Genomic DNA, 24,138 nt, shown 5'->3' on the forward strand with positions numbered 1-24,138 from the left:
GAAGTTGCCAGTTTTTTTTATTATGTTCAGCTCTTTTCTTGAACAAGTTGCATAGCACCATGGAGGAGTTCAGATTTTAGAAAACATGTAAGAGTTTCTGAAGGAAAAGAGGGACGGCTCTCCTTTTTAATAAAGTCTTCTGGAGCTGGTTGTTGAGACAGTGGATTTGGAGATTGTGCCACCACCGTAACCACCAGAATTGAAAGACGAGTTGCCACCACCATAGCCAAATCCGCTGTTCATGCTGGAGTTGGTGTATCCTGATGCAAAAAATCAATAGTTTAACTATCCTCAGTCATTTGTTAGGTAAATGCATCTTGCAAAATGATTTGAATAATCTTGAACTTACCACCACCACTGGACTGCTGTACATGAATGGTTGCACTGGCACCTCCGCTGGCCAGTCTAATGGTAAATCAGACAGTCAGTAATGAAGGGAGATGCATTTTATGACCTTTGTAAAGTGTTGAGCTGGAGTTTTGTCTTACCTGGTCTCCTCTCCTTCCAACAATTTCCTGTAGGTAGCGATTTCAATGTCCAGGGCAAGCTTGACGTTCATCAGCTCCTGGTACTCACGCACCTGGCGGGCCATGTCCTGCTTAGCTCTCTGCAGAGCTTCCTCCAGGTCCTTAATACGAAGCTTGGCATCCTTCACTGCCAGTTCCCCGCGCTCCTCTGCCTCTGCAATCTGAGCTTCAAGACTAGCTCTCTGAAGAATAAAAGAGGCAGGAATTATTTTCATTTTGCTCACCTTTATATTAACACACATTCTTTTAATTATTCTCTTACCTGTCCTTTTACTGACTCAATCTCATTTTGAAGACGGGCGATCATGCGGTTCAGCTCAGCAATCTCAGCCTTGGTTGTGCGCAGATCATCACCGTACTGCCCAGCAGAGCTCTGCATCTCCTCATACTGTTTTTTTTTAAACATATGTTATATTGAGACCTGACACGGATAGTGACGATTGTGAGGATGGGAATCAGTGTCTTTGATTTACCTTCTGCTTGTACCAGCCCTCTGCCTCAGCCTTGCTACGAGCAGCAATGTCTTCATACTGAGAACGCACTTCAGCAACAATCGAATCCATGTCGAGGGAACGGCTGTTGTCCATCTCAACAATGACAGATGTGTCCTTGATCTGGCCTTGCAGTTCACGAAGCTCCTACAGATTATGTGAAACAGTTATGATTAAATGATCTGAGTGACAACTGGATTAAATATAAAAAGATGTAAAATAATATGCATACAGCCTCAAAGACGGCCCTGAGGAAGTTGATCTCATCCTGAATAGCATCGACCTTAGCCTCCAGCTCCACTTTATTCATGTACGCTGCATCCACATCCTGCAAACAAAGACATTTAAACGTTATACAGAAAAGCATTACAAAATGTATTGCCCTTTAAAAATGAGCCATTAAAAGATTTCTTACCTTCTTCAAGAGCACAAACTCATTCTCTGCAGCTGCACGTTTGTTGATTTCATCCTCATACCTGAAGGAAAATAAGCTCAGTATTTTCATTTTGCAAGAGTTCAACCCAAAATGATGCATCGTGGGAAAGCTCACTTCTTCTTGAAGTCCTCAACCAAGCCCTGCATGTTCCTCAGCTCTCCCTCCAGCTTAGACTTCTCATTGCCCAGTCCGTCGAGCTGTCTACGGAGGTTGGCAATGTAGGCCTCAAACATGCCATCAATGTTGGAGCGGGTGGTTGTCTGCTCCTGCAGGAGGCTCCATTTGGTTTCCAGCATTTTGTTCTGCTGCTCGAGGAAACGAACCTGTAGATGAACAAAGAATGGGAGAAGATCAGTGCAATCATGGTTGTAGTTCTGATTCCTGCAATAAAATATTTAGTGATTGAATTTTAAATTTGCTGTCGTCAAACAGCTTTTGAAGGATGCTTTTATTCTATGAAAAGAATTTAGAATTTTTAATTGACTGGCTGAATGGATATATGGCTGCTTATGTGTTCAACCTGCCACACCCAAATACTAACCAGTGAAGTCCATGATTGCCATTTGATAATCACTTGCAAGTCTCATATTTGTAATTGGAGGATTTTGTAACTTAAAAAAAAAAAGATATTTTACTTCATTTGTTGTAGCCTGTTGGGTCTTGGTGTTTCACCTAATCGTGTGTGGTCTTATGTGTTTCATCCATTGTTTGCCTTGTGAGCTATGAGTCATCCTTCAGCGCTATGAAAGCCACAGCCATAAAGGGAAAAATTGGGTGGGGCAGATAAACCTCAGAAAAAACTACAACAGAGTATAATGAAACAGGAACATTTGTTTAAGGAGTTCCAGTGCCAAGTTGTAGTATTACCAGACTTGCTCTGCATAAAGACAATAGTCTTGAGCTAAATAGTTCTGTGCAGACTGTATAATTGTATCCTTTAACAGATCTTTCTTTTTCCTTCGTTTTTTTTTATCTGTTTTTGCATTTACAACCAGGTGATAAGTGCAATGTGCAAATGAAAGACTTTGAACTCTCTCGGTACGAGACAGATAGGTTTCTGTTTCTTACTCCCCCATCATTCTCATTGAGCGAGGAAAAGGAGTAACTGCAATATAATCATCATGCATGTTTAGATATGTGAGAATTTGCTGCAGGGTTGGTCAAGTCTATTATCTAATGCAGTGTTTTGGATGGAGTTATAATGAACAGATCCATCCTGTCACCAATAAACACAAGATTTTAATGAACTTTTCTAGTCCTGGTGGCTGTGACTCACTTAGATAAGATCCACAACTCATTTACTTTGTCGGCTTTGGCCAATAAAAAAAAATGTGAGCACTGATCACATTGTTGAAACAATAAAAAGCTTTTTTTTTTTACAAGTTGTTGAGCTAAGCTATAACTTTTAACAAAAAAACATTACTATTATGAGAAAACAAGACAAAAGTTTGACTTTAACTACAGTAGAGTTACAATTTATTTATTATCGATTATCCTCACCTTGTCAATGAAGGAAGCAAAGCGGTTGTTGAGGGTCTTGATCTGATCTTTTTCCTGTGTACGGATGACCTGGATGGAGGGGTCGATCTCCAGGTTCAGGGGAGCCAGGAGGCTCTGGTTGACCTGGACAGCTGTAATTGGTGGGGCAATCATGCCCATGCTAGATGATGAAAAACCCCCTGTCATGCTTCCCCCAAAGCCACTGCCAACACTTTGACGGTAACTGGAACTAACAACAGAACCAGAACCAAAGCCACCGGCACCAGACCTCCTCATGCTGTAGCTGGATGATGGGCCGGCAGTCCTGCGGCTGCCGGAGTAAGTGACTGACATTGCCCTTCTCTCCATGGTGTTTGCAACAAATTCGATGGTGAAGTGGCTGAATTGAAGAGAAGTACAATTGTCTTCAAAAGGAGAGCCGAGTCCCTCTGAGTGTTTGACCGCTGGACTTTGCCTGCTTTTATGGCTGCTCTGAACAGGGGGGAGGATCTTCCTCACCCACTCAAACCTGTCCTCTCACTTTTCCTGACAAGCCTCTCTCCACCTGAACCTTCTCGCCTCTGGCTCTGAATGACAGGAGTGGCCAACCCTGTAAAACAGGTACGGAGCGATTGTGAGGGGATAAGCCTTGACACACCCTGCAACAGGACAGACTAGAAACATGTAGAGGTTATCACAAGAAGTATGAACTTGCAACTACAAAGCATTGCTAACTTGTATTGCTTTGACTAAAATACATAAACCAAGTTAAATCAAGGCAAAATGCAGTCATTTTTTTTTTACTTGTTTGTATGACAGTGATTGTATTTTCTATTGATTTTATTATTTTTCTCATTTCATAAAAAATGGTGTAAATCAGCACCTCCAAATCTGAGTTCATAGTTCTCAACCTAAAAATGGTGGAGTGCCTTCTTCGGGTTGGGGACTAGATCCTTCCCCAAGTGGAGGAGTTCAAGTACCTCGGGGTCTTGTTCACAAGCGAGGGAAGGATGGAGCGAGAGAGTGGATTGGTGCGGCGTCTGCAGTGATGCGGAGTCTGCACTGATCCGTCGTGGTTAAGAGGGAGTTGAGCCAAAAGGCGAATCTCTCAATTTATCGGTCATTCCTACCCGAAAGAACAAAATCGTGGGTACAAGTGGCTGAAATTAGTTTCCTCCGTAGGGTGGCTGGGCTCTCCCTTAGAAATAGGGTGAGCAGCTCAATCATCCGGGAAGGACTTAAAGTAGAGCCGCTGCTCCTCCGCATTGAGAAGAGCCAGATGAGGTGGCTCGGGCACCTAATTAGGATGCCCCCCTAATTAGGGGGGCACGTCCCTCCGGAAGGAGACCTCGACGAAGACCCAGGACACACTGGAGGGACTATGTCTCTCGGCTGGCCGGGGATCCCCCTGCAGGAGCTGAAAGAAGTGGCCGGGGAGAGGGAAGTCTGGGCTTCCCTGCTAGGGATGCTGCCCCCACAACCTGGCAACGGTTATGCAGAGGAGGATGGATGGATGGATGGATGGGTGTAAAAGTAATTTGCAAAAGTTTTTTTCAAAAACATTAAAAACTTGCACATTCATTTTATACATACAGTATATACACACACTTGTGTTTTTTGCAGCTCACATCAGATGCAAGGCAGGGTTTACACTCTTGATAAATATATTTGAATTAATTCAGTTCAGTTGTTACAATTACAATGTTACTAAGAACAAAAGAATCAACAAAATAAATCAGTTTATAGGTAGGAATACCAACAGTAATGTAGAAGTATACATATATTCATTTGACAAAAACTGATACTAAATACTGGTGAATCCTATAAGTTGACATGCATATGCACTTGTTTTTCTCAAGCAAGCATATCTGCTGTTTCTTTGCTTCTGTCTCAGTAAAAATAATAAATCATGTTATATACACTTATGCAATATGTACACATTTGAAACAGATCTTTTATGTTTTTTAGCCCAAGAGATGACTGACCTAAACACTGCATTGCTTGCATTCATTGACAAAAAATGTTATGATTCTGGTATAAATCTATGGGAAAAAATAGTTTGGAAAGCACAGCAAGCAAATTCCTAATTCAATCATTGATCTTTGTGTTGCATGCCATGAACACAAAACGCCCAAACTTCAAGAAATTAAATAGTCTGCTGCTTTAGTTCTGATGCCAAATAATACGGCACATATTTACAACACTATTTTCTGAAGCGTCAGTGACCTGTACAACTCTTTGTTTTCTCATAATGAGCATGGCATAGCATTAAATAAAAACAAAATAAAAACTATTTAGCATCTGAAGAATAATGCTTCTCAAAAATTAGAATGTTGCTCACACTTTTTTGCTTTCCTTTGTTTGTAGTGTGTTGTGGTGATAGGAGTTTGCCGATAAATACTGTATATCTATACTTCTGGATCAGTGATGTGCACTGCAGGTGGTTTTCTTTACTTAAAACTTGCAAACACACCCACATTTTCCACTACTAAACAGAGGCACACTTGTTTCTCTCCTCTGCACATTTGTTGGAGGTGAGGCCTGCATTCTTTTTCATTCTTCCCCAGCTTTTCACATGCACTTGCATTTCATTTCAACCACAGTGTGGAACTTTACTCTAAAGCTCAAATATCTGTGGCCCAGCTGGTAATTAGAGGGAATTCCTGCTTCGGTTTAATACGTTAGAAGAAGTGTGAACAGATGCACTGTGAACAACCCTTTTATCTCTGCATTCAGCTGCAGTATATGCACGCTGTCAATGCTATTTCCCACAAAGCTGGATATTTCGTCACCAACGCTCAGAGTGCATACTTGAGTGCCACATGACGCTAATGAATCAGACCACACAATGGTGATAGACAGGCAGGGTGAGGTGCTTGTACTCTAGTCACGAAAATGGTGTTACTGATCAGCTCCATAAACTTAGAGTAGGAGCTTTAACTAAAGACCAGAATACCCCTAACAAATCTTGATGCTACTCTGACAAGAACAATGACTTCACCAAGATCACAGCCTTGATGTGCATTGCCAGTGCTTGTTTGAGATATCCTCAGCAGTGGAAGACACTTGATTTGAAGACTCAAGCCTGGTCAAGTTTTTTTAAACTCTGGAAGAATCATTTTTTAAACTATAATTTAAAGAGTGACTATGTATGTCCGTTTGTGGTTGTGAGGTGAATGGTTTGTGCAAGTTATTGCATTTATTTGCTTGTATTAGTCTTTTTGAATAATCATTAGTTCAAAGTTGAACATTTAAAAAACACGAGGAGTAGAGGGACCTCATGACTATCTATCATTTTATCTATTTATTTATTTTTTCAATGAAGAGCATTTAATTACCTCAAAACTCTTACATGTTTTCATAACTTGAGACCAAGTTGAGTAAGTGGACAATTTATATGTTTGAGCCCTGCGAGACAAAATGTCATAAGACAGAGAATTGCTTGAAGAAGAGAAAGTCAAAGAAAGTGTCCAACCCCCACCTTCAACTCAAGCATTCCACTGCCACTGCTTTCACAGAGCTCCTCCACCCACCGTCATTGGCCTTTCCTCATACCTGCTTTGCAGACTTTATATAAGTGTTGACAAATAATGCTACTAATGCAATTCTTCCATCTGATGAGGTGATTTAAGAGGGATACATGGATGGTTACTTTAAAAACTGTGTTTGTTTTATGAAAATGTTTAGCTGCAACGCAGAGAAAATGGTCATTGTCTGGTTTTATCAATTCTACCCCAACACGTGTTAATTCTCATAAGAAAACAATCCATAATGCCCCATAAGGGGTAGATCTTTAAATAAAAGTAAGTCAGTCAGCCTTTGTAACCTACTTTGTGGACTTTCCTTTTGTACCACTGTAGTATGTGTCAACTGGGTGTTGGCACTTTTCTATATCTAAGGTGTGGTTTGTTGGAACACTCTTCGTGATGTTGAAACTCTGAACAAGTAGCCCTGCAGAAAAGTTGTAACAAGGAATGCATTTTTGCAGTAAGTGAAATATATAAGGACAAAAAGTCCTTCTTTAAATGGCTACTGGATTATTGCAACAGATGCTTCTCTACTGATACTGATAGTTCTGTAAGCTACAGTGTGTCATAATGGTGACTGGTTTAATTCTTTGTCAGTGAACAGCATCAAATTAAAGGTTTGAGAAAAGTCTAAACGAAGCTTTTACTAAAGTAAAAATATAAAGTAATTACTGCAACTACAAGTGCACTCTTAAATTGAGCCTATTTGTACAGAACACAACATAAAAACATGATTTATTCCTGCAGCAAAACATGTTATAGTGTAAATATGTGGCCAGCAAGGCCCTCCATTGAGTATGGTTTAAAAATCTAATTTAATGTATTCACTTTAATATTGTGTTTAAAGCCAGAATGTCCCTAATACAAGCAGCCATTGGCTGATCAAACCTCCTCTCATCACTTTCTCCTCTGTTGTGTAAACTTGGCCCTCTGACATTTTTTAAGTGCGAGTGAAAAATGGAACGAGCCTTTAGGCCTCTGACCAAGACTCTCAGAAAACAAGACTTTCCTCCATTTACGACCTTTTTTACAGCCTTACCTCTGGGTGTTTAAACCTGTCTAGCAGCTCTAGCTGCTTGTGTCTTTAGGGAATTTACTTTAGTTTTTCGCCTGTTTAAAATCCAATAGTTTAGGTAACATTCTTGACATGAAGCCTCCTGTTATGTTTTAACAGCTAACAGGAGTGGCCAATGATCAGTCGCCACCTGTTCTGGTTGTAAACTACAATAAGATCACTGCCCTTCTGCACAACCTAAAGCAGCTTATCAGTACTTTGTGGGCCTTGCTGAAAGCACAGCTGCAGTTGGGGTTGCTCATTGTGTTCACTGCATTTCTGATATGCATCTTCTGAGGGCGTAGCCCTTTCTAATCTTAAGGGTTATGAAATTCTAGTGATCATATCTTTTTGTTTATTTTTCAGCCTTGGTGACGGTCCTCTTTTTAATTTTTTTTTATTTTATTGACAATGAAACAATATAGATTAAAATAGCATTTAGAGATTTCTTGTGACAATGTCTTGCTATACATTAGTAGATCTCAAATTATTTCTGTCGCTCTCCACTTTGAAGGGCCCCTTGTGCCATGCGCCCCATTATTCCCCATTATTTGAGGTCCACTGCTTTACATCAACATTGCTGGCATTTTAGTAGTGCGCTGGCATGCAAGTTTGAGATTTTTGCCTTGCACACAATTGTTCCAGTGAGCAAGTTCTTTTTCTGCAAAGTTGGATGAGGAAACAGTCATTACAGTATGATTTTTAGAGACAAAAAATAATAATAATTTGATTGTTTTTGAATCCTGGAAAGATACATCCATCTCACAAAACTGCATTGATCATAACACTAGAATCCTCCTTAAAGGGGGCGTATTATGCAATTTTTCACCCATCTCTATTTGTTCTAAGAACCCCAAAAACATAGTAGTTAAGGTTTATTTTCCCAATATCGCCTGTTTTCCAGAGTTTTAGCCCTCTGAAAAGTCACTTTCTGAGCAGTTCTGAAATTGGGCCATTTTGCAGCCTACTTATGCATATTCATGAGTGGGCGTGTCTATAGACGCTCACTCACTTCATGTCTCGCTCTTTTACAGGGTGATCAGTGATCACCAAAGCGATGTTATTTTTGCGATCAACACACTGTTGTTATTGTTTTCAGCCAAAGAAACTGCACATTACAGTAAAACACTGTAAGTGAGTCCGTCTCAGCACTTTAGGTCTCACTGTAGTAGCAGCAGTCATTCAAACACTCACTCTAATGTTAAGCTAATAAGTCACTTTCTCCTCCTCTTCCGCTCTTCTAACTACAGTAATAGTGCATTTAATGTGATAATCATTTGTTTTCTACAATCGTTGTGTTGCATTGTGTCACAAAGATGTCAGATCAGCGATACGAGGCGTTTGCCAATACGCCGAACTACAAGAGGGGAGTGCACCTCCACATGAACAAATAGTGCTTACACTACAGTGTACATTCACTGTATTTAGTTTTACCGGTAGCCATCACTCCTTCGCTAGCGAGAAAAAAATGGCAGACTTTTATAAAAGTTTTCATCAGGTTGGGGGTGGAGTCCATGGGTGGAGTTACCAGCGGAGGCGAGGGTATTTTCTTTTCCAATTTCACTTGTGACATCACAAATGTGGAAAATTTGAAATGGAGCAATTTTCTCTGTGTTGTAAGACTTACACAGACCACAAACGACTGGATGGATTTATTTTACATTTCACATTTTTCATAACATGTCCCCTTTCATGTCCAATTGTGCTTGAAAAGTGTTTAAAGGTAGAGCACAAAGAAAAAAAACTGACACTAAGTAGGCTGTGTTCACCCTGGTTAATTTACCCCTCTGTTTTTCTGGTTTGAACATCCTTTTGAAAGGAAGTTTTTATTTTATTACACCGGATTTCCAATGAATGTGTAACTACTGCATAATATCTCCACTGCGTAACTGCTGCGTAATCCGCTGTCTGTCAATTACCCTACAAGTCATGCCTACAATAACATCTACAGTTGCACCTCAGAAGTGTTGTTTTTTTTTAACCAAAACAAAGACCATCCAATACAAAGGCATCACTGACTCTACGCCTATCATCAAATTTGCCAACACACTTGCAAAAATGTGCATTTGCATTGAAATTTACTGTTGTGAACACACAAAAAAACAGACCTAAACTAAACTGTAATAAAGTCTGGGATATTTGCCACATCATATTGTCAGACTCATTGACTCGTTTCTGTCATACTGTGGCAATCACCCGAGGCATCCAGTTAAATGAAATCTAGCAACACAATCATTTTCTTTCATGCATGTTTGTCTGAAAAACCTGCTCTAACATGACATCACAAAAGGTTTAGTGTTAATGGACTGATTTGGATTGTGCTATGCCACAAAAGATGTCAACCAATGAGTGGAGATCAAGGATTCACTGCATGTGTCTTACAGTTTGAGGTAACAGTTATTTGCTTGATAAAAAAATAAGGTAAATTATAAATAATAAGAGTAAAAATATGAAATCAAAGTAATAAACAAGTTGAGTTTTTTTGTCTAACTCATAAATGCATTCTGATGTGAGGTGTGATCGTGTTAAATGTATTGCAAGAATGAGGGGTTGCATGTATACAGTTTGGTCTCACAACACTGAATGTGATCCAATTAACAGTTTTCTTCTTCTGTGTTTTATACAGTGCTTTGATACTCCAGCTAAAGTTCCCACTCAGTGTCCTTATTTGACCTGGGGTTTTATGTGTGTGTGTGTTTCAATCGAACCCTTGTACTCCAATCAATCAAACCCTTCTGAAAAAAGAGTTATTTCTGAAATGTGAATTAAAGTGGACATTAACTGGAGGTTGAAAAGTAAAGCAAGAGTATTGGAGTTTAAGGTTCATGGTTCAAGGTTTTTACTGTCATTTTCCATTTTGTTTAATTCACTCATTGCTTTGCATGAAGCAGATGACTGAATTGAAATCTCTACGAGCTAAATGAGATCTTTGATAAAGTCAAAGATGTACAGTCCTATCCCTTCTTTTCCCAATGAGAGTCGAGAGGGCCTGGATCTGCAGGCATTGAATCACTTTCTCCCTCCTCTGTCACTTACAACTTTTCCACCACTTTTTTTTTCATTTGTACTTATACCAACGCAAACAAAGCCAACTCAAGGGGGCTTTATTGCAAAGATAGAAGATGTTGTGCTTTGCAATTCATGATGGTGGATCACAAACTCTATAAAGCCCATCTTTAAATTCCGATAAAATGAATGCGGTGTATATTAAGGTATTTTCTTTAGCCTAGATTTTTCAATCGGTTCATTTAGATGTTTTTATACCAAACTTGTAAAATCAGTGGAGAGTCCCTTTAAGTTTTCACAATGAGCAGTAAATGGTCAGTGGGCAGGGACACAGGTACTTGTTGATGCAGGTTTGTCTGTTCTGTCTCAGTACATTCCTGGGACACCACCCATTCAATCAGTCAGAGGTGCAGTATCAGAGAACGCTGACCTCACCTTGACTCTCTGAAGCATGCTGTAGACGTGGGAATATTTGTCAGAAACGTTTTTAACTACAGAAAAGTTTTACCTTAATAAAGAACTTTACTGGCTTTGAGTGTGCAAGTTTATTTACTAAAACCAGCTGAATAATTCAGGTCATGTCAGAAGGGGAGTGGTTACATGGTGCCTGCTCAGTCATTCAAAAAGTTACTAAAGGGTGTAAAACTAGTTTGACCATTCAAATGTTTTTACTTCATTTGATGTGACAGAGTAAAAGACAAAACATGCTAACTGGTTTATAATTATCCTTACAATGATTGGAATCTAAAAGAACCTTAACATTCATATAGACCTTTGATTTAATCTATATATTAGACTTACAGTGGATTCAATTTCAAACTTTCAAACAGATGTGATGAGATACGTACAGGATGTGAGACATCTACCTTCCATAAAAGAATACAGATTCTCTTTTCACTCATGCTGCTTTCTTTTCCCACAATTCATTTGCACTATCTGCTATTGTTATTACTAGTGCCTAGCAACCACACCCACAAACTGTGTGTGTGTGTGTGTGTGTGTGGTGTGTGTGTGTGTGTGTGTGCGTGCGTGCGTGCGTGCGTGTGTGTGTGGCAATAAAGATTAGGTTGTGTCATGTGAGAGTTCTACTGTACAAACAGATTAACTTGGACAGATCAAGTTAAACTCAAAGTCCCTATCCTCCAATTGAAATGTCTACTTGAAACTACAAAAAATAAAGAAAAAAGGAATAATGCATACACCAACCAAACAACACAAACTTTAAGCCAAATACCTCTCTAGAAAGTCAAAACTTCATGGAAGGTGATTATTAACCCCAGAGACACACACCCCATGCATGACGAAGAGTTTCTGTCTTGGTCGGCATTGCCAATGAAGATTTTTCAAATTTTTCATCTGTGCAACCCACATTCTCAGCTCTGACGCTCTTCCACAAATGCTTGGACTTACAAATACTTGCCGTAACGCATTTAATATTGACTTCACAGATTTGCATCACCTAAATGTTTTATAAATACTGTACTGCAGTTAGGCCAGCAGACATGTGATTTATCTCGTATCGAATGCTTTATAACCCTGAACCGTTTTAAACACCTTGTTTCAATCCAAGGCGAGGCTCTGCAGTTGTGTGTCTCAAAGTGATGTTCATCTCTGTATTTGAATGGAAAACGTGAAAATTCATTTATTTTGAACTAATAAGTAGTGTTGTGTTTAAGACCACACTATCCGAGACCAAGACTTGCCCGAGACCAGAATGCACCAAGACCAAGACAAGACCAAGACCTCCGGGAGCCGAGACCAAGTCAAGACCAAGACCGAGACAAGCCGAGACCGAGACCAAGTCCAAGACAATAAACATTTTTTTTTTTCAATTCAAAAAAATATATAAATAAATGAAATTATGAAAAGGTTCAACAGTTAAATAACATTTTCTCCTTAATTTTAGTTTATTTTAAATACATTTGATGGACAAAAACGGTGCCTGCAAAAAATTAACTAAAATATTAAAACTACGACTGCTACTGATAAATTCACAATTATTCTACATATTTGAAAACAAGATTTTTATGTCAGCTGAATGTACAGCAAGTGTTTAAAAGTATTTCTGCCAAGAAATAATGATTCTCGATTCTGATTCTTTGAGTTGTGCAGGTCAACAGGTCACAGATTTCACAAGATCATTTTTTAGTTTGAAAAAGCCTTTACATGATATAGTTTAATATGGTTGCTGTAATGTAACTAGGATATTCATTTAACAAAGGTTTCCAGCTGGAACTGTAAAAGTGAAACTTTCTGAAATAAAACTACAAACAAGTTGTCATCAGTGTAAAAAACAAAGAGCTACAGGTAGATGTGAAACTAAATAAAACAAACTCAAACCCTGGAACAGTCATGTGACAAATCAATCAATAGTTCTTGTTTATTATTATTCTAGATACAGTGGAAACAGAAACTATAAAAAATAGTCATATTGTGAACCTGTTTATATTATATATGGGGAACCTCTATTATATATGGGGAACTTATTATATACATAAATATAATTGGAGTTTAAAGCCACAAAAAACACCACTTTAAAAAGAAAATAGACTAATATAAGACCTCTTTACAGTTGTTTGAGTCATTCTGCGCATGTGCAACTTGCGGCGATGACGCGCTGGTGACACCATAATCCAAGATGGCGGCGGCCCGGACTACAGCCGACTCTATTTAATAAAAGCCTTAAAAGACATGGATATAATGAAAAGAGTGGATGGACAGAGGCATAAACATGCGGACTTTCACACGGACACACACGGACTTATTAAACACACACGGACCTCAGTAAACGGAACAGGCCTCTTTTTTTTTCTGCATCCTCCAGAAATGTATGCAATCAAAAACAAAAGAATACACTTCATCTTTCCACCCTTCATCTTTCTAGGGGTCTGCTAGGGCCTATCTCCAGTGCTCATTTGGGCATTAGGCATGGGTACACCCCGGACAGGGCGCTAGTCCATCACAGGGCAACACACACCAAGAAAGTCACACACATGTTTTTGGAGTGTGGCAGGAAGCTGGAGTACCCTAAGAAAACCCACGCAAGTACACGTAAAACAGTGGTTCCCAAAAGGTGTCCCGGGGCACACTGGTGTGCCATGAGGCAATTCCGGGTGTGCAATGGGATTTTGTGACAACCATACACATTGCAATATACAACTACACAAAAATATTTATTTTTTAATTTACTTCTTTCTATGCACTCATGTCATAATACAGAGAAAAACTCACACTTGTCACATTTTATTTGGCATTAGTTAATAAATAATTATGCACATTTACAGATATTGTACATGATATGAGTGCCAACGTGTTATAAAGGCTATTTTGGACAATATGTGTGCCTTCAGAGTTTTACTTCTTCTTTGGTGTGCCTTGGGCGCAAAAAGTTTGGGAAACACTGACGTAGAAGATGCAAACTCCACACAGAGAGGACCCAAGTGTCCACCCCAGGGCTTGAACCCACAACCTCCTTACAGTGAGGTAAAAAAGGATAACCACTACACCACCGGGAGTATACTTCAACTAAATATTTTATCATCTGAAATACTGAAAATAATTTAAACGCATGCCTTGCAGCTACTTGCTCTTTCTTGAGATGACCTAACCTATGAACAGGGTCCTTTAGTCCTGCCTAATTATTACTTAGATACATCCTTGAAATTTTACTGTTGGGTGTCTCCGGAAGTACTTGCCCGGCAGAAATGACTCACTCTGTCAGTCGGTATCAGCTAAGCATGATTGACTGCTGCCTTGTTAAACCATCCAGCTTCTCTGACAGCTCAGAAAACAAACACTGCATGCCTCACATGGTTGAAAGTGGCGCAACATGCAAGATGTGAGTAATGACCTTTGACATTGGAACTCTATTTGTAAAAATCTCTTCACTAACTCACCATAAGAAACTTTTTATTTCTTCAGTGATAATCATTCAATTCCATGTTCTACAATCAATGGGACACAAATTACTCCAAAAAGAATTAAATGTGACTTTTCTTATCTACTAGTGTGTTGTAATGTCAATGCTACTGCATCAAAGGAACCATGTAACTTAACTGCCCAAGGAGAAGTTAAGCCCCTCTCTGTGTGTGCTAAAACCTTTACTCTGGTCTCCTCCAAAATTGCAAAAACATAAAAATTATTTGGAGTCTTTAAATCTAAAGGCAGGAAAAGACCCAGAAAATGCCTGCATTACTTTCCCTTTAACACATCACCGAAGGAACTACGATTACACATTAGCAATGACAGTGATAGTAATGCTCATCCTGGCCCTCACCCACTCAACAGGTTCAATTGGGGAGCCCAAAAGAGAACCTGGTTTCTCCACCATCTTATTTAGTCGATTCCTGTCTGCACTTGATTTGCTGCTGCTTCCGACATGGAAGGTGAAAGGAAGCCCTTTTTTATTCTATAGTCTATAGAACCTCAGTAGCTGAAGTTTTCCTAACTGATATTCTTCAAAACATGTTGTTTTTAACTAAGTCCCTTTTTTTGTAAAACACAAGATAACTGTTGTGTATGAGCCACACCGAAACCTGTTGTGTTATTGGTTTTACTATAGTGTTTAAGGCAGTTTTTACAACAGAGTTTACGGTAAGCAGTCCGGAGTATGCTCGCTGCGTGAAGTTTGACTGCAGAGCACAATAAAGTTAAATGTACGTAACAGAGTAGCAGTTCGTGAGTTATTGAACATATCATTGGTAATGAGAATGGGATTTCTGTTCCAACCTCTCTCATTGTACCTTGCTCTTCCCGGTGACCGCTGCCATGAATCGATTGAGACGTTCGTCACATCTAGGAGGATAACAGGCGCTAGTGACAAGCAGCGCAGAGCAATTCTTATTCACAACCTGGGCAGGGAGGGACAGAGGATTTTATACAACAAATGTGTCACACGGCTGTCGGCACACTTTGCTGCTCCACAGAATGCTGTGTTTTAGTGGATAATTTTCCAAAAGCGCAGGCAGCAACAAGGTTAGTTCATTCACCATTATGTGGCTGATTTGAGGGGCTTAGCCAGCCTACACGTATGTTAATTTGGGCAGCTGGAGGAGAATCAGAATCAGAATCAAGTAATGTATGTTATACACACAAGAAATTTGACTTTGTGAATTAATACACTAAAGACCCAAAATTTAGGCTACTGACATTCCCAAATGATTTAACCCTGCTAAGGCTGTTGATATAGTATTCCAGCCAAAATCCACCGATACTTCAACATCAAAACAAGTAAACCCCACCCACTGTCATTGCACAGACAGTATCACTGCTGGTAGGACACCTGGTAACACTGTGGAGGTTGAGAACTTTGCTGGATGCGAGAGTGCTGTGCCACACCTAATGGTGGGGGTAAAGCATTATAAAATAACGTGTTACAGTAACAATATCACTTTTTTGGGCAACAAAGTAAAGTAACTCACTCCACTTAAAATTTTGATAACGAAATTACTTAACTATACTTTAGGAAGGCACTTTCCAACATTACCCGTATTTTCCCACTTATAGTCTATTCTCTCGGTGGAGCAGTACTCGACACACACTTGTCTTGGGTTATCGGCTGTCGGGGGATGAACTGTGCACAGCCCTCATCCCTGGTGGAATGACTAAACTGACTCAGCCACTGGACGTCTATGTGAACGGAACGTTTAAAATCATGCTTAAGGAGTTGTGGGCAGAATGGATGCGCCGAGACATGCGGAGCTTTTCAAACACGGGACGGTAAAAAACATGCTTTAGCTCTCTGAGCTGATGGACGAGCACAGCAGCTGCTGTAGCCCTGTTACTGTAAATATGACCATAAAAAGCTACAGATGGACTGATATGCAGATGTGGGGCAATGAGGAGGTAAGTTCATGTGTATTTGGAAACTCTTAAACTGAAACCCATCAGAATACACAACAATCTCCGTTAATCTGAACGAGAGTAGCAGCCCGCCTACTTGCACGTTCTGATTGGCTGAGTCATTTGAACGGCACCCTCACCAGCCAATAAACAACTTAATAACTAAGCCACTCTATTGGTTTAAAAAGGTGCCAATCTTTAGTGCAATGAGCAGGCTGCGTAAATACGTGTATACAATATACAGGTGGTTCATTCCAACTGTACATTCCAACTGTACTGCACAATAGCAGCACAACCTGAACTGTTTTCTGTCTTTAAACTCACACTGTTCACTCTCATTTTTTAAGAAATCCACTTATCACATTTTTATATTTATGAATATTTACTTTGTACTTTTTGTATATTTAACTTTTTTATTTGTTTGATGCTATAACATGTGCAATGACCTGTTGCAGGATTATTAAAATATAAATAATCGGCTTCCCACAGCAAACTCCCAATTCTTAACTGAACAAATCTGTTCAGTTATGGTTACTCTAAGATTGGTATTGTAGGCACGATTGACCTCTCTGTACACTGTGGAACCAGAACACTCATCATTCACATTTCAGGTGTCCCAATAAGACCCTCGTGAACCTGTTTCTTGACCTTGGCTTCTCACCCTGTCAACATTGCTGGTCTCTGTTCGACGGCCTGGGCAGCCTAACCACCAGCCTCTCCTGAGGACTGACATGTGCCCTGTCATTCATCCACTATGCAGCCTGCCCCTCACCCTGCGCAATGACATCACGGCAAACCTTCAAAAACTCCTGGACGCAGGCATAATTGAGAAATGAACGCAGTTTTCCAACCTAGTGGTGACAAACAAGAAGTTTGAGGTCCATGAGGTCTTCAGTCCAATGCCAACGATGTTCTTCTGTTTTCCCCAAACTCAACCTTTGCCAGGGTTATTCTCAGGTACCATTGTAACTATACCTACAATCTTACAGCATTTGGGACCCACAGCAGAGATTTTCTCTAGACTCATATTCCTTGGGATGACAGACCATTACCTGTGCTTCCTTCCCCATGATCACCATGCCGCTGAGAGAGCTTTTAAAAAAAGGACACAACCCGGATGTGGACACCAGCATGCTCTGCAGCTGTCTGCCAGCTCAAGGCACAGCTCACCTTGCCCCTTGTGCTAGCACACTTCAACCTGAACAGCTCCACTATCCTGGCCTGTGATGCCTTTAACATGGCCAGAGGGGCTGGGCTTTCCCAAATTCAGCAAGGCACCGAACGGCCCATCGCTTTCACTTAACTTTCTTTTTATGATGTTGAAGCCACTTTAATTTTTTCTCTTTGATTTTGAATAATATTTAGGTTGTTTTGTATTATTTATTTCACGATTCCTTGTAACATTTTCAGTTTCTGCTGGTCTCAGGAAAATAAACTGGCATTGAAAGAATACTTGAATGTACTGTGAAAGTACTGTGAATGTAAACTGTAGGGTTGGATTTAATAACATTTCATTTATCAGAGGCTTTTATCCAAAGCAATGTTAATACAAGGGCACAGTTGATCAACAGTGGATTATTATATTATTACAGCACTGATATGAAGCTGTATGGACACAAAAGACCTCCCAAAAAAAAAATACATTCTTTAATTCTAAGTAACTCAAAAGTTACTTTTTCCAGTAACGCATTACTTTTTGATGTAAGTAATCAAAATAGTAACTGAGTTACTTTGTGAATGAAGTAACTAGTAACGGTAACTAGTTACTTTATTTCAGTAAGTAGCACAATGCTGGTTGCCACGAAGACAGCGCCCCTTATCATAAGAGAGAAGTGGGAAAAACATGAGGCAAGAAGAGAGAAAAAGGCACATCCCAAACTATGCTCCTTAGGGACAACGTAGTTGCTGACTTGCTGTCAGGAGCTGGCCCTCGACTGTCCCAGAGCAACTGGGGCCTTACCACTGAGTCAAGGATGAAATGTCCTGCTGGAGCGGTGTTTGGGTTTCCAGAGGACTGTGCACAGTTGTTACCAAGCCCCTGAAGTCCTGTCTTTTGGCCATGGCCCACGAGGGACATCTAAGCATTATGAAAGTGAAACGGCACTGCAGCGACCTAGTGTGATGATCTGGTTTTGACCGTGACATAAAGATTATGGTGAAGGATTGCACAGCTTGCCTGGTCAGTGGAAAGACTGCCCCACCACCATCGCCACCACTGTAGCTTCATGTTATTCAAAAATGATCTGGTCTCTTCCATAAGCCTTCCCTACAAGTGAGAGCATTTTTCGTTGGTCACAGTTAACCTTAACGGCCTTCATTGTGCCAAATGTAAACTGTAGCTTAAGTTTAAATTGTAGTAAAGTAAATTACAAATTTCTTAACACCTGCAGGATGTTGACAGGTCGGTTGTTTTTGCATTCTCTGGCTTTAACAGAAGCCCAGGCACACTCCTCCACTAGGCATTTCAATCCCCATGCATTTTTGCTGATTCTGATCTTCCATCTGTCTTTTACCTCGCCCTGAGCTGTCTGAAGAATTTAGACCTGTTTCTCTGGCTGAGTGACAAGAGTTTTTTTTTCATAGTATAAAACACCTGTCAGTCTTGCACTTGTTTTATAGTAGTATGTCTTGTACAGACAAATTCTAGATCAGGTAAACTGATGTAGGAATTATCTTGATTGCCGCTGGTGCTGTTTTCAACCTATGAAAGAATAAATCATGATATGATGTAGAAGCATAAAATGATCAAGTTGCTGTCAGAGAAATGAAACAGATAAATCAGTAGTTAGGATATACTGTATGTTAAGTGGTTTTACTTATGTGGTTTCTTGCCCTCTGCTGCAACCAGGCTTTTATCCTGAAGGCTAGTGATGGCAATTCCAGCTCTTATTAGAGAACCGGCTCTTTCGGCTCCCAAGTGGCTTTTCAGATTTTATGGTGCTTCAATTAATTTGTCACCAAAAATAATGTAAAATGATGCACAGTATGAATTACTAATGTAAAAAAAAAAACAAGCACTATATCAAATGTTTATTATATAAATGCACCTTTATTTATATACTCAAGAGTGATAGAAAATAATTATCAAGTGCAAAGACAAACAAATTTAACTATTTACAAATAACTTCACTTTAAACTGTTTGCTTTTTAGTAATTAACTAATTTAAAATGAAACAACAAAGGAACTTACAGAATCACAACAAAAATGTATAAAACTAATATTAAAAAACAAAAAAAACAAAAGCATCTTCCTTTAGTTAAGATTGGCATTCAGGAAAACCCAGTGCCTCAGCTTTGAGGGGTTGATCCTATTTCTTCTCTCTATAACGATGCTGTAAACACTGCAGTAGCAGGAACAGTTGCATAGATACACTGGTACCTTCATTAATATCAGGTCCACTTGCTTGTCTTTTTTTTCTTCCCATTTCAATGGATGAACAGTTCTCATGTGCCTGTGCAAGTTGTTTGTGGAGCCTGCTCTATATAGGGTTTTCATCTTGCAGACTCTTCATTCTGCCTTAGTTTGGTCAAAGTAATTGAAATGTGTCCAGATTTTGTTGCGCTTGTTGTTGTCACTCATTTTCTCAACTTTTTCTTTCTACCTTTTCCATCTGTTTGCATTGTGGTCCTTGCCCTCTTTTTCTCTCATTTCCCTTCTTCTTGTCCATGTGCTTGCGGTGTGTTGTGTGTGAGTATCTCCGCCCCTCCCCTCTCCGCTCAGCGTACGGAGTACCGCAGACAGAGACGTCGCACACATGTTGACCAATCAAATGCGGCTTGAAGAGAACGAAAAAAAAAAAGCGGCTCCCAATCAGGAGCCGGCTCCTGTCGTTCACGAACGACACATCACTACTGAAGGCCACCTTCATCCCTAGTTAATCATTGCCACCTTTACTCCTGCGACCTGCTCAGCTGTGTTTCATCTGCTCATTAACTCCCCCTGTATTTAATCACTCCCTCTGCCACCACTGCCAGATTGTCTATGTTAATATGACCTGCATTCCATCATTTTTCCTTGTGTCCAGCGTGCTGACTTCCTCCTTCGGTTGTACAGAAGGTGGGAAATTAAAGCTGTGGTTTGCAGAATCGTGTGCCTGAAGTGGAAAAAACCATGCTCCCCTTCCCGTTTCGTGAATGGTTTCCAACTCCTCTTACAAACATTTTTTATCAAAAACTACTATCAACAAATTGAGCAACTGTTGTGTTATTAGAGAGTTTTCTGTTGTTTTTGAGACTGAAAGCGCGTATCACTATGTAGTTACTGTCCTGAACAAGCAGCGGGTGCTATCGTGAGCCCCTCCCCCGTCCTAAAGCACTTTCAAGAGGTCAAGTTTACAGAAGCCCCCAGCCGCAGCACTCCCAGCTGCAGGTCAGCACAGATAGGAGACCCACACCACTCCCAGTCCAGACTGCAAACAAATCCACCTTGGATATGCTTGTACAAGTTTTATATGCAGTTTATTCTGGGTGTTATTACTCTCCCTCTGACAATAGTCATTGGGGTGGTACTCTGTGGAGTCCGTTCCGTGTACGTTCCATCCAAGTATGTTTTTGCCTTTAGACTGTCGCTTTTCCACTTCAGTTTTCCTCTTTTTTCGCTTTCTTTGCGTCTTGTTTTCTAAAGCTTGAACACAGAGCTAAGTGAAGGGAAGTCAGTGTTTTTCCTTTGATGCTTTGTGCTACAAAAACATGAACTGCAACACTTTAAAGAACAAACTTTGTATGAAACAATGCAGTCTTACATTTACTTGTAGACAGCTGGAATGCATGAAAAGGCCAATTGTTCTTATCATTCAGGTGTGAACATGTATATTCAGTGACAATTTCTAACAGTCAGTGGAGGAGGTTTTATTACATAACATTGAATGCAAACCCATATATGTGAATACAACCTGTCAGACCCTGGCTTTCACTCAAGCACAATTATTTTGTTTTGAAGCCCTTGTTGTCACAGCCTCACCCCATTCCACACACACACATTCTGAAAATACCAAAAAGTGCATCTTGTGTGTGTGTATTTTTTTTGGAGTTTTTTTTTTAAGAACGTTTATGATATGGGGCTTTTTTAGTCTTGTCCATACTTCCTCTGTACCAGTAAAGGCAGAGGGAAGGAAAGGCCTTAAGGAGGATTGACATCAAGGTGGTTCAGTGTCAGGCTTTAGTTTCAGGCATTTCCTGCAGCAGCAATGCACTCCTGTTTCAACAAGAATGGTGTACATTACCTTGGCAGGTCTCCAGGGAGGGCGAGGCTGCACCAGCTGTTGATTGTGCTGCAGATAAAGGATGAGTGTATTAGGATTATAGTGAATTAACTCATATCTTATAACTTATATCAAATGTGAGCAGGAAACTGTAAAGTTTAGCATTTTCGGCAGCTCTTGCCAACACACATATGCATATAGTCGAGTTGCTCTCTGTTGCTGAGAGAGTCAATCTCCCCCCCACCCCCAATACAAAGTATGCATACACTTAAAGCTGATATCGGCAGTTTCTGAGAAATCTATGTTTATGTATGATTTCTTTGAAATGCGAAAAAGTACCGAACTAGTCTTTTACTATGGTCTACTGCCGGTGGTCATTCATATACATTAATGTATATAAGTCCCTCCTTCGTGCTAAAGACCCCTATACAAATGGAAACGATCGCCTAGTGAGCCCAGCCAATAGGCTTCAACTTTGTGTTTTTGAGACTGTCAATCAAAGTGAATGCGTAGCTGTGCACGGAACTGTCACAACAGCAAACAGGTAAATATGATTTTGGCTCTTACCTGACCCATAGACCTACTGTATATCAATGCGACCCGATGCAACCTTGTTATGTTCCGCGATACGCATGCAGAAAAGCAGAGGCGTGGCTTCTGGTAGATTGGGAGAGGCAGTGGGAGGAAGTGAGGCTGAATAGGGCGGGACACTGACACGTTTCTCAGAAACTCCGGATAGCAGCTTTCAGCCTGGTATCTGCTTCTGCATCAGGACCTACACCATCAGGATCACTTTCATATGTGGTCCTAAATCTGATACGTATCCAATTTTTTTCAATGCGACCTTAGTGTGAATGGCAAAGGCAAATTTGATTTGCGTTTGATACGTTGGCGTCACTTCATAGCAGCAACTGGAGCGGTAAGCGCAGCGCTGCAGCTGTACACTGTCCTCTGCTCACCATGGACCAGAGAACAGCGCACGGACAGGCTTTTCTGTGCAAAAATATGGATTATCCTTATCTTTGTTACAGAGATTATGTAATTAGATCCACTGGGTCTCTTGCGCGCACTGGGTTTGACATGCGCTTGTTACCCTGTGCACTGATCTGATGTTGACATTAACAGTTGTTTGTTAATAAACTTGGGCTTACCACTAAAACAAACATAAATATGTCATTTTGTATGTCGGGTTCAGGTCATTCACACCATAACTAGTCTGTATTTTAAAGCAAATCAGCACTGCAAAAAGCCAAAACAAAGTACTTGTCTCCTTTTTCCTAGTCCTCCTCTAAAGCTGCTCATTCATTCACCGACTCCCACTGCACAAAAACCTCGATAAGCATGAAAATGCTAACTTCCTCCATGTTTACGTTTGTGCAACAGTGTGCTGCATTTTTACTGTTCTTTTGCGCATGCGGGTCATCTTGGAGCCGCAAACCGTTCACACTAGAATCTGAAACAGGTCACATTCTAAACGGTAACGTGAACTGCTAGACAAAAAAATCAGATCTGATCAAAAAATCTGAATTTAGCATTAAGGTTTGCTACATGAATGTAGCCTTGTACAATTTCCATCCTATTAAATGTACTCAACACAGCAAAACGTATCTGATTTGTATTTCATCCAACAGTGCAAACTGAGCCACTTATGGTGCAGGACTCCCAACTGCAGCTGAGACTGTTTTGCTCACATACAAAATACTTGATTAAACTTGGCATTTAACTTCAGATTAGCAGCAGGAGAACTTCCCTTATACCACATCCATTTCTATATTCCATATCAGGGATACAAATACAGTCTTTACTATTTCAAATGTTACAGAGCTACAATAACAATTGTTTATATTTCCTCTTGTGTTTGCCTCTAATATCATTATTGTTAGCAAGCTCTTTGTCTTCATCCAGCAACTAAGCAAAATCAACAATCTGTGACAGTAGTAATCTTATTATAAGAATGATCTAATCATCGAATTATGATTTAACAATAATAATGGATAAAACTCCGAGAACAAAATATTTGCCCTTGGCCACTGTGGCTTGCAAATGAAGAATGCATGATTTGAAAGGAGTTAAGGAAACCTCAGCTATGTACATTCTCAAATCTAGCTTGCATTTGCTGTTATAAAATATAGCTTTGAATTACCACCACTGCCTGTGGAGTGAATGAATAATGCATGGTTTAGATGTTGCCAGGAAACAAATTGGGATGTCACTTGTAAAAAAGACAAAATCAAAGCCAAATCCAACACAAACAAAAGAAAATAAAGACTTTTTTGTAATTTAAATGTTTAGATAATTCACTAGAAAATTGGTATAGGTTTGTTGTGTACAATATGTCTGTTTTTGTGTTCTGTATTTTGTGGTCTGTAGTCAGTGGTGAAATTAATGAATTACATGTACTTACGTTACTGTAATTGAGTTGCTTTTATGGGTACTTGTATTTTTTTTTAGTATATTTCTTAAGCACTAGTTTTACTTGTACTTAAGTATGTTTTAAAAGAAGTAATTAGTTATATTTCTACACCCAACCATTACTGAGTACAATATAATTTTTTGTGATTATTTTTTACTTTCGT

The 24,138-nt window shown here is 39.8% G+C and overlaps 1 protein-coding gene across 1 annotated transcript; it reads right to left on the reverse strand.

The window, feature by feature from the left end:
• Positions 1-3,493, reverse strand: LOC114463211 (keratin, type II cytoskeletal 8-like). Its single transcript, XM_028446585.1, has 9 exons — positions 2,955-3,493; positions 1,569-1,777; positions 1,434-1,494; positions 1,251-1,346; positions 1,001-1,165; positions 790-915; positions 489-709; positions 350-405; positions 1-260 (listed from the first exon to the last, which is right to left on the reverse strand). Exons 1-9 carry the CDS (start codon positions 3,300-3,302, stop codon positions 127-129), a joined length of 1,416 nt encoding a protein of 471 aa, XP_028302386.1. The 5' UTR covers positions 3,303-3,493; the 3' UTR covers positions 1-126.
• Positions 3,494-24,138: the final 20,645 nt, after the last annotated feature.

Source organism: Gouania willdenowi, chromosome 5 (genome assembly GCF_900634775.1).
Source record: "Gouania willdenowi chromosome 5, fGouWil2.1, whole genome shotgun sequence".
Taxonomy (NCBI): Eukaryota; Metazoa; Chordata; class Actinopteri; order Blenniiformes; family Gobiesocidae; genus Gouania; species Gouania willdenowi.